General features: G+C 50.2%; 2 protein-coding genes across 9 annotated transcripts in view; one reads left to right on the forward strand and one right to left on the reverse strand.

Annotated features, from left to right (window-relative positions):
- LOC121464761 (endothelin-converting enzyme 2) overlaps window positions 1-17115 on the forward strand; it is a 36046-nt gene that overhangs the window by 3989 nt on the left and 14942 nt on the right. For 2 of the 8 annotated variants that reach the window (XM_041677829.1, XM_041677833.1), the window contains exons 1-3: window positions 15951-16208; window positions 16513-16599; window positions 16942-17077. In XM_041677829.1, the coding sequence (XP_041533763.1) occupies window positions 16170-16208; window positions 16513-16599; window positions 16942-17077 (262 nt within the window). In that variant the 5' untranslated portion in view covers window positions 15951-16169. Of the gene's footprint in view, window positions 1-2012; window positions 2297-2757; window positions 3282-5938; window positions 6093-6128; window positions 6285-15950; window positions 16209-16393; window positions 16413-16512; window positions 16600-16941; window positions 17078-17115 lie in introns of those variants that run through there. The other 6 variants (XM_041677835.1, XM_041677830.1, XM_041677831.1 and 3 more) reach the window with 6 other exon arrangements.
- Window positions 3659-5892, reverse strand: Camk2n2 (calcium/calmodulin dependent protein kinase II inhibitor 2). Its single transcript, XM_041677836.1, has 2 exons — window positions 5458-5892; window positions 3659-4685 (listed from the first exon to the last, which is right to left on the reverse strand). The coding sequence occupies exons 1-2, from the start codon at window positions 5624-5626 to the stop codon at window positions 4615-4617; spliced, it is 240 nt and encodes a 79-aa protein (XP_041533770.1). The 5' UTR covers window positions 5627-5892; the 3' UTR covers window positions 3659-4614.

Consider the following 17115-nt stretch of genomic DNA (forward strand, 5'->3'; position numbering starts at 1 on the left):
TCAGTGGCTATTAGCTATAATTAGCTGCGGGGGAGGGCTAGCTGGGTGAGTGCTTGCCTAGCATTCTGGTTCAGTTCCTAGCATCACATGAATTGGGAATGGTGGTTCACACCTGAATGGAGTCCCAAGGCTCCAGAGGTAGAAGTAAGGAGACCAGAGTTCAAGGTTATTCTGCATAGCCAGCCTATCTAAAAAGAAAGAACTTTTTAAAATATGAGTTTGTTTTGTTATTGTTTTTAAGGCAAATTTTACTATGTAGCCCATGCCGGTCTGGAACTCAGAGATCTGCCTGCCTGTGCCTCCTCAGTGCTGGGATTAAAGTGTGTGCTGCCAAGCTTGTTTTTGTTTTTTGAGGCATGGTGTTATATAACAGAGGCTGGCCTGGAACTCATGTGTAGATGAAGCTGGCCTTGAATTCCTAATCTCGGGATTCTAGGACACAGACAGATAAGGATTCAAAGCAATCTGGATCCTACGTAGGAAAGATCCTTGTATGGGACCTGTGGAGAGCTGCTATGTAGCCAGCCCCATTCTCAGCCCAACACTGGCCACAGGAAGACCTGCAAGAGACCAACGCATCTTTCTTTTCTTCTATTTTTTTTGGGGGGGGGATTTTTTTGAGACAGGGTTTCTCCGTATCAACGCATCTTTCAAAGCAGGTTGCTGACTGGGCTGTGCATCTACTTTCATAATCTCCATCTCCCTCTCCTTGGCCCTGCCTTCTTAAGAGACTGCATTCTTTTGTTAGTGGTGGTGGTTTTGTTTTTGAGACGGGGGTCTCATCATGTAGCCCAGGCTGGTCTCCAACTCACAGAGTCCACCTGCCTCTGCCTCCCAAGTGCTGGGATTAAAGGTGTGAACCACCATATACCTAGCTTAGAGACTGGATTGTAGAAATTTACCCCAGACTCTCCTGCTCCATACTTTACCCCCCAAGACACTACTTGTTTCTCATCTCTTCTGAAGAGAGGCTGTTGTCAGTATCTCAGAAGCTCTTGGCAGCTCACCTGAAGTAGGGTCAGTTGCCCACCTGTGTGATGATGCTAGTCTGTCCTTCATTGCGTTATATGGTAGCTGTGATACTGCGTTTGGTCTTCCTGTCACGGTACAAGCTCCTGGACAGCACACACTTAAAACTAACCAAAACAAACAAACACCTGGGTCTCATGTAGCCTAGGCTAGCTTTGAGTTTGCGGTGTAGCCAAGGATGTCTCGTGATCCTCTTGCTGGGCTTACAGGCATCCACTACTACATTCTGTTTATGTGGCATTGAGGATCCAACTCAGGGCTTTGTGCATGCCAGGAAAGAAGCCTCTTCATTTAGCTCCCTCTCCAGAGCAGGTACTCAATCAGCAGAGACCAAAAGTGTCCCATACTTATGTTTAGTACAGTGGATCAGCTTCTCTGCATGTCTCTACCTAGTTTTCCCTTAGTTCATTAATTCTGCCTTGGACATCAGAAAAAGATTATATAACCCCTAATGTGACATCTTCCAGGGGTCATTATCTTCCAAGATCCTCTAAAAGGTTAGAGATATCATTAGGGTAATAATAATGATGCCAATATTTTACACATTCTGAATTTGAGGAAACTGGAGCCCCGAGATTCAAATGCTTTTCTGTGACTTTATAACTAGGAAAGTAGAATCCACATCTTGAGTTCCAAGCTCCCCCAGCAACTCCACAGATGATTTTAGCTCTCAAACTTAGTGCATTATATCTGTGGGTAGGCTAGCTACTGACTGTTCTTGTCATTCTCTCAAATGGAAATTCCAAATTCTTGGTACTGAAGCAACTTACCCTAATCCACGTAGCTGAGAATGAGAGATGGTTGGGACCCAAGTCTGTGTGATTCCAAAGCTCAACAGTCTTCTCTACCCTGTTGCTTTAAGTACTTGGTGCTGGGTCAGAGGATGAATGGAGAGAAAACGGAGCCAATGGATAAATCACCATAGAGCGCGAGAACCAAAGCTAACCCAGCCCTTTTGCTACCCACTCCACTTCCCATGGCAGGTTGCGGGAACAGTGCTCTGAGCTACGAGCTATTCCTTGGCGGCTTTCCTAATGTGACCAGTGTGGATTACTCTCCAGTCGTGGTGGCAGCTATGCAAGTTCGCTACGCCCACGTGCCCAGTCTACGCTGGGAGACCATGGATGTGCGAGCGCTGGATTTCCCTGGTGACTCCTTTGATGTTGTACTCGAGAAGGGTACACTGGACGCCCTGCTGGCCGGGGAGCGGGACCCCTGGAATGTTTCTTCTGAAGGTGTCCACACTGTGGACCAGGTGCTGACTGAGGTGAGGAAACAACAGGACAGCAAAGACAGAGACCGAGATGCTGGGGAAAAGGGTTGGATTTCAAGAGCCTGGAAGATCTCAGAGACCAGAAAGTAAGACTCGAAGCACGTCACCTTCAAAAGTATGGTCTTCTGAAGAACAGATGAGACTGGAGTGACCAGGCTCACATAGGCCAGTGGTTGGATACTGACTGGACATAGGGGAGAGGTGGTAGCCAGGCTCCAGACAGGTGACGCAGGCCTGGGGAGTGAGGAGCTGAGAGGAAAGCCGTACCTCCTGCATGACCATGCCCCCTCCCTGTTCAGAATTGAGCCCTATATAGAACAGCCAAAGGCAGAAGGTGGCTTATTCTCACAGAAAGCCTGGACGACAGGTTTGACTAGGAGCTCATTGTGGGTGGTACTGACCTTTGAGAACCTGGAGATGATCCCACACTGATGGCTTCTCTGTCTGCCTTGCAGGTGAGCCGGGTGCTGGTTCCTGGAGGCCGGTTCATCTCAATGACTTCTGCGGGTCCCCACTTTCGGAGCAGACACTATGCTCAGTCCCATTATGGCTGGTCACTGAGGCACACAACCTATGGCAGTGGTTTTCACTTCCACTTCTACGTCATGCAGAAGGGCAGAGAGCTCAGCGTGACCCAGTTGGCCCTGGGGGCCCAGCTCCTGTCGTCCCCCAGTCCTCCTGCCTCACCCTGCTTCCTCCAAGACTCAGATAACGAAGACTTTCTCAATGCCATTCATCTGTGAGACTGGAAGCATAGTCTCCAAGCCCTCCGTGCCTTTGTACATTAAACATCCTAGGGAGCTGGAATTCCCAACTTGGGGCTGCGGAATTGGTTACTGGGTACTCAAATCCCAGAGGTCTCATGCATAAAACAGTGCTGGTGGGATCGAGCCCCTATCAACCAATACAGTATGAGTCCAACTAAGTCCCAAATCCCAGGTTTCTAGCTTCTAGGTTTTTTGTTTTGTTTTGTTTTTTTTCCTACAGGGTTCCTGCATCTCCTCCAACATACAGTGTCCTATGATTTTGTTGAACTTTGGGGTAAAGTTCAACACAGTTTCTCTGCAAACCAACCGACCTTGGATTTTCCTATCCAATCTGAATTTATCCTTAAGAGGCTAAAGATCTTGAATTTAGATTGCTTATATTTCTGATCCCAGTTCAGCCCCAACACTGGAGACCTGTCCTGCTTAGGCTATAAGTGTACTTAAGGAAGCCGTATAGTTACGATCTTTTCATACAAGGGTGCCCTCCTGATGCTCACTTGCTAACACCTCCCCACTGGGAACTTGCACCCAAGATTGTCCACACCTGTCTCCCAGCAGACTGAAGTAGCACACACACATGCACACACACTCACACGGAGGTCTGTGTTTATTCACACACTCCTGTTACATTGAGGATGGAGAAACATTTTTACAAAGGACAACCCTGGGTTGAAAACATCTTCAGGTCCACAGGTGTCATCCAAAGGTACTGAGCAGTCCCCATTTGGGTTCCCAGGGATAGCATGAAGGGGTCCAAGGTAAAATCAGATCTGGGCCCTTAAAAGGTGATACCTTGGGAGGGAGGAGTCTCCCAATGAGCCTCCTGGGGTCAGGTTTGGGCAGACTGGCCATGTGGTTAGTTACCATGTTGGGGGCTTGTCCCATCCCAGTCTCAACACCTGTCCTATCTGCCAGGCGCAGAAGAGCATGGCGGAGGCTGTGGGGGAAGGGCACAAACCATGAGAGGAGCCAGTAAACAAAGAATCGGATATAAAAATACAAATGTGCTGAGGAAGTCCCTTAGAAAGAGGCTGGGGTCACGCCAGACAGGGGTACAGTCGAGGAAAGACCCGGAGGGCTAGGCTGAGGTGGGTAGGAAGCTCATGCAAATATGCAGCCAAACCTCCCTGGCCGCGCAGTCCGACGCCGCCGCAGCTGCCCGGGCTGCAGACCAGATTGATCGGGGGAGGGGCGGGGCAGGGGAGCCGTGCGGGAGGGGGCGGGCTGGGGGCCGTGGGTCTCTGTGTCGGTTCCGGTGTGCGGGGTGGAGCTGCGGCCCGAGGTTCTAAAGTGCATGAGTGCGTCGGCGGGCTCCGGGCTGGTCCGCACCACCACTACCGCCGCCGCCGTGGTGCTGAAGCGGACAGCTCCGGAGCGCCTGGCAGCGGCGGTAGCAACACCGACCCCGCGGCGGCGGCGTGGCCCTGCAGCCCCCGCCCGCAGGCACCTCGGCCCGGGCGGGGGTGCGCCGGCAGCCGCATCGCCGGCCCGTGCTCCTGGCCGCTGCGGGGCTGGGCCCGGAGCCCGCCGCCAGAGCCGGCGCGTCTACACTCCGGACGGAGGCTTCTCCCCCATCCCCTTCAGCACGTCGTCTATCCGGTCATCCTCGATCACCACTGCGCAGGGAGAAAGCGCATCAGCCGCGTGGTCTCGGGGGGCGGCGGCGAGAGTGGGGCCCGCGCAGATCTACTCTGCTGGCTATGTTCCCGCGACACCACTCGAAAACCTATGCCCTCCCCACCCGAACTCTTCTGCAGACCCTACCTGCTACCAGACCTGGGACCCAAACCTCCTCCCTGTGTGGGAACACCCCTCTTCCAAAGATTCCCAGTGCGAACCTTCCTGTCACCTGAGCCTTCCTCCATCTAAACTGATCGGAAATCTCTCCTTTCGACAGAGACCCCTCCTCATACTGGGCTCAGATGAAACTGCCACCTGGTGTGTAACCCTCTCCTCCACCTGAATCCCCGTCCTGATACTGGCACCCGGAGTCCCCTGCCCGTGCAAACAAACAAGACAACCGAACCCTTGGCCTCCTTGCCCTCCAGTAGCATCCACCTACTCATCTTAGCCCAAGGAATCGGCCCACCATCCTGCGTTCCCAGTGCCAAGCAGCCCCAAATACCCTAAGCGGCCCCTCCCCCTCGACCAGGAGCCAGGGCTCTTTTTCCAGAAGTGGCGAGCTTCGAATCCGGGACACTGTATTCCCGGGAGAGGAAAAGAATGGGACAACTCCACAGCAGGGACCCTCCCCACCCCGGGCGGGTGCGCAGCTGGCTGCGCTGGTCTGCGGCAAGAGCGGCTGCCACTTGACGGGGAACGGCAGCCTGAGGACGCCGGGCGAAGGGTTTCTGGGTCAGGCGGCGACTCCGGGCCCGGGCCGCGTACCTCTCTTGGCTCGGCCGATCTGGCCCAGCTTGGGGGGCCGCTTGGCCTGGTTGCCGGCGAAGAAGGAGTTGGTGTCCTGCAGGCGGCAGCTGAAAGAGAGGTCGGAGCCCTCGGGGTCTGCGCCGAAGCGGCCCATCTTGTCCTCACCGTAGGGTAGGATCTCGGACATGGCGGGCACCGGGCGGGCTAGGGACTGCGGCGGGGCACGGGCAGAGGCTAGCTGCCGGACCGGCCCTAGCTCAGCAGGGGAGCCGGCGGAAGGATGAAGTCATACAGCATCCGGGACTGCGGAGCCGAGCGGGGCCTCCTCCCCCGCGCCTCCGCCTCCCGGGCCGCTGGGCAGGCGGCGGCGGCAGCGGCGGGGACCGGGCGGGGGCGGGGCGGGGGCGGCGGCGGCGGCGAGAGCGGAATGACGATGAGCGCCCGACTGCGGCAGAGAACGGCAGGCGGGGCGCGGTGGAGGCGGGGCGGGCACCGGCCAGCGGAAAGAGGCGGGGCCCAGCGGTCCGAGCGAGCCCGGTGATCCCTGGAGTGGAGCGAGCAGCCGTGGGAGGTTCCCGCGATGTGGCCCGGAATGGCCGCCACGTGGGCCCGGGAGGACCGCAGCGGCCGGTGCAGGCGAGAGCTAACCTAGAGTGGGTAGCCTAGTGCTTAGGGGAGAAGGGGAGGGTCGGACTCCTCGGCTAGGGAAGCGCGCCTGGGAGCCGAGCGCCAAAAGCTGGGGGCGCAGCGGGGCCTCGGAAGGCGGTGGCCAGACTGGCAGTGGACACGGCCCAGACCCTGAAGGGCGCCTGGAGAGGGCGGAATACGCGTGAAGACAGGGGAAGGTACCAGCCGACCGGAGCGCGGGAAGAACTCGGGCCTGGGGGTGGTGCCACCGTGGTTGGCGCGTCCCTGTATCCTAGATGCTCGCAGGTCTCCAGCAGCAACTGGTCAATTTGTATTCGACTGTCTGCATCTGTCAGTCTACGTCTGTGCATCTGATCTGGTCTCTGTGTCGGGTTTGGACTTTCTGTATCTGTCCCCACACTTGGCCCCTGTATGAATACCATCGGGTCTGTCCCCACTAGACTACGTTGCGGCCTTTCAGTAGGATCTTAACACTGCAGCCGCAGCGCGCAACAGAGTAGACTCCCCACAAACCCTAGGCCCGCTCTTGGCGCCAAAATCCAGACTCAAAGCGCCAGTCACTCCACGCGGTTCCCTCAGCCCTGGAGGCTCGCTCAAGCTGGCAGTGTGGGAGAAATGAATGGCAGCATCGCGGCGGGCGCCCTGGATGCGGATGACGCAGGGAAGCCCGGAGTGCCTGAGCACGAGGCGCGCGCTAGTAAGCGTCGGGAGGGACAGGGTGTCCCCCGCCCTTGTTGCTGGGGCCCAGGGTAGAGTCCCCCCCCCCTCCACAGATCAGAACATGTACTCTTCCCTTTACCTCTTTCCGCCCCCCAAACCCCGCCCCCGCCCGGCTAGCAGTCAGTCGCCGCGTCACCGGCTCTCTGGCGCGAGAGGGCTCTGGCGCAATCACTGGCCTTAGGAGGGAGGGTGTGTCTCATTCAGAGCGAAGAGCTGGTAAAGATTCTAATGACGCCTTTGGTTCTGTCCACGTCCCAAGCAAGACAACACCTTCCCTTTAGTCCGGCCAAATCGTGCAGCTAGTGAGATTGCTGGGTGCTGGCTTTCCTCCCTTCAGCACCACTTATTCAGGTGTTAATTGCAAAGACATCTGCTGTCAGAATGGGGCCTGAGAGGTAGGGAGAAGGTGCGAGGGACTTCTCCCGTGGCAGGTCTCAGCCTGATCAGAGGTTTCTTCGAGCACTCCTGCCCTCCGTCCTCGTGGCTGGAAGGGGGGCCGCCAGCTAGGCCCTGTGATGAGTAGGTCCCTGGCATCTGGAAGGAAGAAAGGAGTAACTCTGGGTGACTAGAGAACCCAGAACGCCTCCCTCCCCTTGGAAAATGCACAGCAATGACTTTTAATCCATCATCTGCCATTACCGGAACGACCTCGAATCTAGGACCCAATACTCAAGGTTTTTGTGCTGGTCCTGGTAGCCTTGGCCTTTCATCCCAGCATTCAACGAGGCTGATTTCTGTGAGTCTTAGCCAGCTGAGTCTACATAGTGGGTTCTGGGCTAGCCAAGGCTACATTGTGAAACTCTGACCTGAAACAAAAACAAACCAAAAAAGGAAAAAAAAAAGCATTTCTACTTCTATAACTTTAGAAAAACAAAGAAAACCACACCAAACCTTGGCTGTATAGCCTTCATCTTACCCAGTGAGAATGTGTCCTACGCACCTCTCCGAGCTGGTACTCTAGTCTAAAACACAGAAAAACACAGAGAAAACACAGAGCCTATGCGCTGGTCCTGAGCTAAACGGCATTGTTTCAGGAACCGAGCAGCTCCTCACCTAAATTGTGGAAGAAGGAGCCCTGGGGTTCTTGCCAAGGGTGGATACTGTATGGGAAGTGAAACAAAATCCTTCTCTAGAATGAGAGAGATAAGGATAATAATTTAACCTAAATTCATTCGTTCATATTTTTTTTTAAAGACAGGATCTTACTACGTAGCCCGAGCTAGCCTGAAACTTGTTATATAGCTTAGATAAGCCCCTCCCCAGCCTTCCTCCAATGTTTCTGGGAGTACAGGGGTGTGCTACAACACTTGGTTGGTTAGATTCTTCTGTTTTCTTTGAGACAGGGTCTCACTACATACACCTGGAATTTGTGTAGACCAGGCTAGCCTTGAACCTCCCAAACCTTAAATAACTGTCTTTTTTTTAAAATTTATTTATTTATTAAAGATTTCTGTCTCTTCCCCGCCACCGCCTCCCATTTCCCTCCCGCTCCCCCAATTAAGTCCCCCCCCCTCCTCCAGCCCGAAAAGCAATCAGGGTTCCCTGTCCTGTGGGAAGTCCAAGGAACCCCCACCTCCATCCAGGTCTAGTAAGTTGAGCATCCAAACTGCCTAGGCTCCCACAAAGCCAGTGCGTGCAGTAGGATCAGAAACCCATTGCCATTGTTCTTGAGTTCTCAGTAGTCCTCATTGTCCGCTATGTTCAGAGAGTCCGGTTTTATCCCAGGCTTTTCCAGACCCAGGCCAGCTGGCATTGATGAGTTCCCAGTAGAACATCCCCATTGTCTCAGTGTGTGGGTGCACCCCTTGCGGTCCTGAGTTCCTTGCTCATGCTCTCTCTCCTTCTGCTCCGGATTTGGACCTTGAGATTTATGTCCGGTGCTCCAGTGTGGGTCTCTGTCTCTGTCTCCTTTCATCGCCTGCTGAAGGTTAATATTCAGGAGGATGCCTATATGTTTTTCTTTGGGTTCTCCTTATTTAGCTTCTCTAGGATCACTAATTATAGGTTCAATGTCCTTGGTTTATGGCTAGAAACCAAATATGAGTGAGTACATCCCATGTTCCTCTTTTTGGGTCTGGCTTACCTCACTCAGGATAGTGTTTTCTATTTCCATCCATTTGCATGCAAAATTCAAGAAGCCCTTGTTTTTTACTGCTGAGTAGTACTCTAATATGTATATATTCCATACTTTCTTCATCCATTCTTCCATTGAAGGGCATCTAGGTTGTTTCCAGGTTCTGGCTATCACAAACAATGCTGCTATGAACATCGTAGAGCATATACTTTTGTTGTATGATAAGGCCTCTCTTGGGTATATTCCCAAGAATGGTATTGCTGGGTCCAGGGGTAAGTTGATCCCGAATTTCCTGAGAAACCGCCACACTGCTTTCCAAAGTGGTTGCACAAGTTTGCATTCCCACCAGCAATGGATGAGTGTACCCCTTTCTCCACAACCTCTCCAACAAAGGCTATCATTGGTGTTTTTTATTTTAGCCATTCTGACAGGTGTAAGATGGTATCTTTTTTTTTTTTTTTTTTTTTTTTTGATTTTTCGAGACAGGGTTTCTCCGTAGCTTTTGGTTCCTGTCCTGGAACTAGCTCGTGTAGACCAGGCTGGCCTCGAACTCCCAGAGATCCGCCTGCCTCTGCCTCCCGAGTGCTGGGATTAAAGGCGTGCGCCACCACCGCCCGGCTGTAAGATGGTATCTTAAAGTTGTCTTGATTTGCATTTCCCTGATGCTAAGGAAGTTGAGCATGACCTTAAGTGTTAAATAACTGTCTTAACTAATCTATTCTTGTCTCCCTGTGCGTGCTGGATTGTAGTTAAGCAAAAGACCCAAGGGCAGAACTGTAAAGACTTTGTAATGCTGAATATATGTAAGTTCCACTTCTGTCATCAAAGTGTGAGGAAAGGTCCTTATATTCTGATCCTCTACTCAGAAGTTTGATGTGTTTCATCCCTGCTTTGATAAAATTTGAAGTGTTAATAGCATTTTGAATATTTTAAAATTGGAAATCCCTCACCTGGGGCATAGTAGCACACGTCTGTTCCCAGCACTCAGAAGGCTAAAGAAGGAAGATCTCACGCTGCCTGTCCTACATAGAGAGTTCAGGTCCAGCCTGGACTACATTGAGAACCTGTCTCAAAAAAGCCCAGGACTGGGGATGAAGTTCAGCAATAGAGCATCTTGCACAATAGGCTTGCATAGGGCTCTGGGTTGGTTCCCCAGCAGGGAAAATAAACAACAAAACCCCTCTGCTGATAGAACCATTTACCAAGGATCAAACTGGAGCCCCAGACACCTCAGTTGACTTTGATAGATTCATGTAGTGATTAATGAGTCTGGAGTCTAGATTCAAACCAGAATCCTGCCTTATATTTACTATTTGATTTGAGTCAAATTGTTAAGCTTCCCAGTATCTTATGTTTCTCATCTGTACTACAGGACAATTATATTAGTGGGATATATTTTTATTAAATTGTAAAGATTAAATTAACAAGGAAAACATATAGAAATGGTAGCTGTTATCATATAGACCCAAAGAGCTTGGAGGTAAGATCAGGCTTGTTTAAGGGCTCAGTAAGTAAAGGCACGTGCTGTCAGGATCTAATTTCAATCCCCGTGATGGAAGAAGAGATACCCACAAGGTGTCCCTCTGACCTCTACATGTGTGCTGTGGCATGCGCAAGCATGCATATAATAAATAAATAAAAAGAAATGAATATCATCATTGGGCACATTCATACCAAACTTTTTTTACATCCTTCTGACATTTTTTTAACCTGTGCTTCCATGTATTTGTTTATTTTGCTTTATAAAAATGAAAATTTTAAAAATCCTGTCTCTTAATTTTTATGGCAATTTCTCCTATCGATTATTCCTCTTCTATCATTTGCACGTGCTGCTCAGTGTCCCATTGTATGGATGTTGGAGTTATTCAACAAGCCCTCTATACTTATACATTATTTCCTCCCTATTTTGGAGGTATTATAAATAACGCTGCGATGAACAAATGTGGGGGGAAAAAACCAATATTTTGAAGCTCTCCCAGTACAGAAGCAGAGCCTAATTCTCCATCCCTGAGTCCGACTCTGACCACAGGACTGGGTTGCCCTGTGGGAACACCTACCAAATGGGAAGGAGCCAAGGTCTGAAAGATGGCTGGGCACTGGAGCGTGACCCCAGCTTTTGGGGTTTGTTGTTGTTGTTGCTGCTGTCGGTGAGAGCTCTAATGATGAATAATCTTAGCTCAACTTTTCTCTTCTTTTGTTATTTTGATATAGCATGGTATAGAAGAAGAGTAACTACATAGGATTTGGTCGTCCCAATCAATGTCCACAAAACAAATAAGGCCATCTAAGTATTCTAGACTATCCAGCCCCCGAAAAGCCATCCAGTTAAACCACTGAACATGAAAAATAATAGTCCTTACTTTATTTATTTTGGGTTTTCAAGACAGAGTTTCTCTGTGCAGCCCTGCCTCTCCTGGAGCTCACCCTATAGACCAAGCCTGCCTTTGCCTCCCAAGTGCTGGAATCTTACGTAGTTTAGTTTTCCTGTTTAGTTCTTACTTTACCCATTAAATTTGCTGTGATTTGTTCTAGAACAAAAGCTATTTGAGGGGCTGGAGAGATGGCTCAGCGGTTAAGAGCACTGTCTGCTCTTCCAAAGGTCCTGAGTTCAATTCCCGGCAACCACATGGTGGCTCACAACCATCTGTAATGAGGTCTGGTGTCCTCTTCTGGCCTGCAGGCAGACATACAGACAGAATATTATTATACATAATAAATAAATAAATAAATATTAAAAAAAAAAGCTATTTGATTGACATCTTTTGGATAACATTTTCTGACATAATTTTCTAGAAGCAGGCCTTCTGGATCAGACTGAGCACTCCTTTGCACCTTTCATAGCACAAAGAATATCTGAATTTATAAGCTAACAGTATGCGGAGTGTACGGAGGTAACCACACTCCCCATCTTTGTCAGTACTGACCGTTAGCGTTCTTTCCATCATGACCACATTGTCCTTGTAAATTTAGGAGTGAAGGGTCTGCCCATTCATTCAGATCCATTAAAAGAAAGGAAAACTGGAGGGTGGTAGAAGGAAAGCCAGGCTTGATGCTGTATATCTACTAAACCAAATACCCTGGGCACTGAGGCAGGAGGATACAAAGTTTGAGGACAGCCTAGATTGCATCCTCAGACCCTGTTACAAACAAATGAATGAATGATACATACAAAAGGGAGAACAGAGAAAGGAGGAAAAAAATAGAGTAGAGAAAAATGGATGCCAAACATAAAGGGAAGAATTAGAGAATAGAAATGGTTTTTTTTCTTTGACTCTTATAAAGGCCAACACACAGCTTTCAAATAAATATACATGTGAATTTATTATTACTTATAAGTGCTTGGCCTTAGCTTGGCTTGTTTCTTGCCAGCATTTCTTAACTCAAATTATCCTGTCTATCTTTTGCCTCTGGGATTTTAGCTTCGATAGGCTATATTCCTTTCTTTACTTCTTCTTTTTACTTTCTTCGAGACAGGGTTTCTCTGTGTAGCTTTGGAGCCTATCCTGGAACTTGCTCTGTAGACCAGGCTGGCCTCAAACTCACAGAGATCCTCTATCCTCTCCCTCCTGAGTGCTGGGATTAAAGCATTATCACTACCCAGCCGGCTTCTTACTTTATGGCTTGTTGTATAGCTGAGTCGCTGGCCCCTCAGGTCCTCCTCCTTATCCTGTTCCTCGGTCATCTCTTCCAAGATTTTTTCTTCTATTTATTCTCTCTGCCTGCCAGCCCTGCCTATCCTTTCTCCTGCCTTGCTATTGGTTGTACAGCTCTTTATTAGACCATTCAGGTGTTTTAGACAGGCAAAGTAACACAGCTCCACAGAGTTAAACAAACGAAATATAAAAGGACGCGACACATCTTTGCATCATCAAATAAATGTTCTACAGCATAAACAAATGTAGCACATCTTAAAATAATATTCTTTTTTTTGGATTTTTTGAGACAGGGTTTCTCCGTAGCTTTTTTTGGTTCCTGTCCTGGAACTAGCTCTTGTAGACCAGGCTGGCCTCGAACTCACAGAGATCCGCCTGCCTCTGCCTCCCGAGTGCTGGGATTAAAGGCTTGTGCCACCACCGCCCAGCTGGAATTTTTGGTTGTGAGTTTGTGAGCCTAGCCTTTTAGAGAAGAGCCTAGCCTTTAACAGCAGAGGAACTATCTCTCCAGCGCCTGGCTGGGATTTTTACATCTCAAAGCCCACCCACAGTGACACACCTCCTCCAGCAAAGCCACACCTCCTCCTACCCCCCTTCAATTGTACCAGTTGGAATGGACCAAGCATTCAAATATGTGAACCTTCGAGACCATTCTCATTCAAATCACCACACACTGAAGTATGTGCTGTTATGTATTTGATGGTTTTGATTTCACTTCTCTTGTCCTTCAGTTACTGAGGATTGAACCTAGGGCCTTAAGCTTGCTAGCAAGGGCCCTACTACTGAACTATATCCTCAATCATCTTTCTCCTTTTGATTTTGTGACAAGGGTTTTACCAAGATGCTCAGGGAGACATAATAGATTTATTATCCTTCTGGTTCTGAGTAACTGGGATTGTAGACCTTCCTGTACCGTCAGATCTGACTAGTTCTATTTTTTCCTTCCTCTCTTTCTTCTTTTTTCCTCCCCCTTTCCTTTTCTCTTAGACAGGTCTCATACAGCCTCCGCTGTTCTCAAACCAATTGTGGAGCTGAGGATGACCTTGAACAAATGGTCTTCCTGCTTCCGTCTTCCAAGCCTAGGCACAGGCCCCCTCACCTGATTCTTAAGTGCTGGGTTTTCTCTCAAGCAGAGATGAACACTGTGATATCACAGCACTGTTAGGGTGAGCATGAACATGCCAAAGACTTGTCCCAAGTAGATTGCTGCTTCGGACTGCAGTATGGCAGGATGTGAGAACTTGTTGCGTAGGGAACCCCTAACTAACGTAGCCTACTCCACCATCAGAGAGCTAGAACATGCTTTCTACAGGATAATTGGTCTTAGTCTAGTTATGGGGCTTAAGTGATAACAATAATTAAAATACCAGGGCGTGGTAATATGTAGTTATAGCCAATACTCGGGAGGCAGAGGCGGGGAGATCACTGCAAGTTGGAGACCAGCCCTCGCTATGTAATGAGACCTTGTCTCAAAATAAACAAAAAATAAATAAAGTAAAATCAGGCAGACCTGTTAATTTCAGCTACTGGGGAGACTGAGGCAGAAGAATTGAAACTTTAGGGTCAGTTTGGACAATTTAGTAATATTTTTCCTTGAGGTAATGCTAGTAATAATTTTTTAGGCAGACCCAGTCACTCTGTAGCCCTCGCTGGCCAGGCATTCAGTGTGTAGACTTAGACTGCTTGAGTTCACATCGATTCGCCTGCCTTTGCCTCGGGAGTGCGGGCACTAAAAGTGTGCACCACCATACTCAGCCAAAATCGTCTTTATTTTAAACAAGTTATCCCCCCAAACAGTATTTAAACTTTAATTTCATTTTTAAAATTTTATTTGCTTATTTATTTATTTGTGTGTATGGGTGTTTTGTCTACATGTATGTCTGTGCGACACGTGCATGCAATGCCTGCGGAGGCCAGAAGAGGGTGTTGGATCCCCTAGAACTTGAGTTACTGAAGGGTGTGGTGAGCCTTTATGTGGCTGCTGGGAATTGAACTCCGGTCCTCTAGAAGAGTGGCCTGTGCTCTTAATCGCTGAGCCATCAACCCACCCTCAAGAACAGTCCTTTAAAGCCCTCCAATATCCAGGAGGTAGATTACCTTTCAGCAGATGCAGGGCTCTTGGTTCAAGACCCAGTACCTGAAAAGCCAGATTAAACCATAATATACTCCTTATGTGCCAATCGCTTTCCAGGCACGGTTTCGTTTCATTCTAGAAACACACTTTGAGGTAGGTACTGCTCTTCCATTTTACAGATGGGGAAGCTGGGTCTGAATCCAGAACTGTTCATCCTAATAGCGACACTGTGGTTTTATCTTGCTTGAAACCGTGCAATTTGGGGATTTGAGAAAGTGCCTCAGAAAGTAGCCCAGCCATTCTCAGCCAAGTCCATTCATCATGCATCTTTCTCAGCCACAGGAATATTCCATGCTGGAACCACTTGCAGCCCGATGTCTGAGAACCGAGGTGAAGAATCAATAAATGATCACTCACTGCCCCTACCTAAAGCTTCCTCAGATCAAATTCTTGTGCTCTCTTGGTGGGGTTAGGGAGAGGAAGATGAGGCTGTGACTCAGTGCCCCAGTTCCCTCCCCAGCACTGTAACAAACATGAGGCACTCCTTGGTGCAACAGACTGTCACACTCCCCTGCCTGTTTAAGGAATGACAATATGGAAGGCAGATGGCAGATGCATGGATGCCACACTGTTGCGTTTCAGTTAAATATTGCTGGGTGTTATTTTTTTTTTCTTGTAAACCTCCCAAATAAAATCGCTTGCCTGAGTTAGAAGTGTTAGCATGTCTTTTCTTTAAATATCTGTGCATGGCTGTTTTTTTCCCTGCCAATTTGTCACCATCTGTAACCCTCCCTTTATGAGATGATCTGATGACAGCAATTATCTTGGAGAGTAAAAGTGCCATCTTGAAGCAATGTGCAAGAGTGGCATTAGTGGGGGCTCTGTGCAGAGTGCACGCTGCCCTAACCCTTGATATGTGCTTGTGTGTGCCCCCAGAGACAGTGGCCTTTTGCATATATACGTTGTGAATCTTCAGTGTAGTCGTTTCTGTGTCGCTTGTGGTTGGAGTCTGTGTGCTTTTGTAGACGTTCTGTGGACACCTGTCTAGGCGTGAACTGCCTGTGGCGTCTGTCTCTATGGGCTGGCTGTAAAATAACCCTGCAGAGAGGCTAGTAGGTAGAGCCTTCTCGCAGGGCATGATTCCTCTATGGTGTTTAAAAAGTGTCGGAGAAGGCCTGCAGTTTGGGAGTTCGGGTAAAGAATATTAGCAGAGATTAGGCCTCAACCAAAGGACAGCAAATTATGGGTGACTTGCCTGAGGGGCTCTCAGACTTGATGGAGAGCAGCGGTTGCGGGGAACATAATATCCACAATATCGGTCTGGGCGCCGCTGGCTGGGAGCCGCGCGCGCTCCGCCCCTCCCCCTCGCTCCCACCCCCGGGCGCGCCGCTGGGTGGGGGAGACTTGAAAAAGCCGGGGCCGCGGCGGCCAAGCCAGGGGCTGCAGCAGTGGCTGTGATGGAGGGCCGTGCCGGGGCTCAACGGGTGGCTTGGGCCGTAGTTCCTGGGCGCGTCAACCTCCCCCAGCCCTAAGGCGCGGCCGGGCCCTGCTCCACAACACCATGAATGTCGCGCTGCATGAACTGGGTGGCGGAGGCAGTGTGAGTGGTGGCCCTGGGCTCCAGGGGAGAGGACCCGGGTGGAGAGGGCATGAAGTGTGGAGGGGCGGGTGTGAGTGAGCTGGCGGCGTCTGGCAGGGACTCCAGCTTGCGGAGATGGGGGCTTCTGATGCGGGTTAGAGAAGGATGCTGTCAGAGGGGAACCCAGCCTGAGAGCCCGGCACCTGGGAAGGGCCCTCTCTGCAGGTAGGATGGAGCCGGACAGCGAGGGACAGTCCCCCGGGCAGGGCCTTGGGCAAAAGGCCTAGCTACTTGACCTCAGTTGGCGCTCCTGAACTGTTTGCAGATGGTGGAGTACAAACGAGCCAAGCTTCGGGATGAAGAAGCACCGGAGACTCCAGTAGAAGGCAGGGCCACCCAGGACTCACTGGAGGTGGGCAAGGGGGTTCCCCTTTTTCCTCAGGCTTCACCCTTGGCCTGACGCCTGCCATAACTATGTGCTCTGGGTTCTTCTGGTGGGTCATCTCCCCAGGTTTCCACTCCATCTCTGGCCTCTGCTCCAGGACTAGGGTGAGGCCATTCAAAGCCATGACGTTGCATAAAACAGGCTCCCCTGCCTCTTTGCTCTTGAGCCCTGAAGTTAACCCCACTAGCTATGTAAATGTTCCCTGCTTCTAGAAACAGGCTGTATCTTCATATTTATTTGGTAGGAGGACTTCTGTGATCTCGGGTCCTTGCAATGCGGCTCAATTGCTCCCTGTCCTGTCCTCCCCAGGTGGGGTTCCAGAAGAGGACACGACGACTCTTGGGTTCACACACACAGCTGGAGCTGGGCTTGGCAGGCCTCTCTTTAGTCCTGGCTGCCCTTCTTTTGGGCTGCCTCGTGGCTCTGTGGGTCCAGTACCACAGAGGTAGGTGGGTCCACACCTGTCAGGACACCTCATAGCTG

The sequence above is a fragment of the Microtus oregoni genome, unplaced genomic scaffold (genome assembly GCF_018167655.1).
Source record: "Microtus oregoni isolate MIOR12 unplaced genomic scaffold, Mior012 000029F_ref0000214, whole genome shotgun sequence".
Classification (NCBI taxonomy): Eukaryota; Metazoa; Chordata; class Mammalia; order Rodentia; family Cricetidae; genus Microtus; species Microtus oregoni.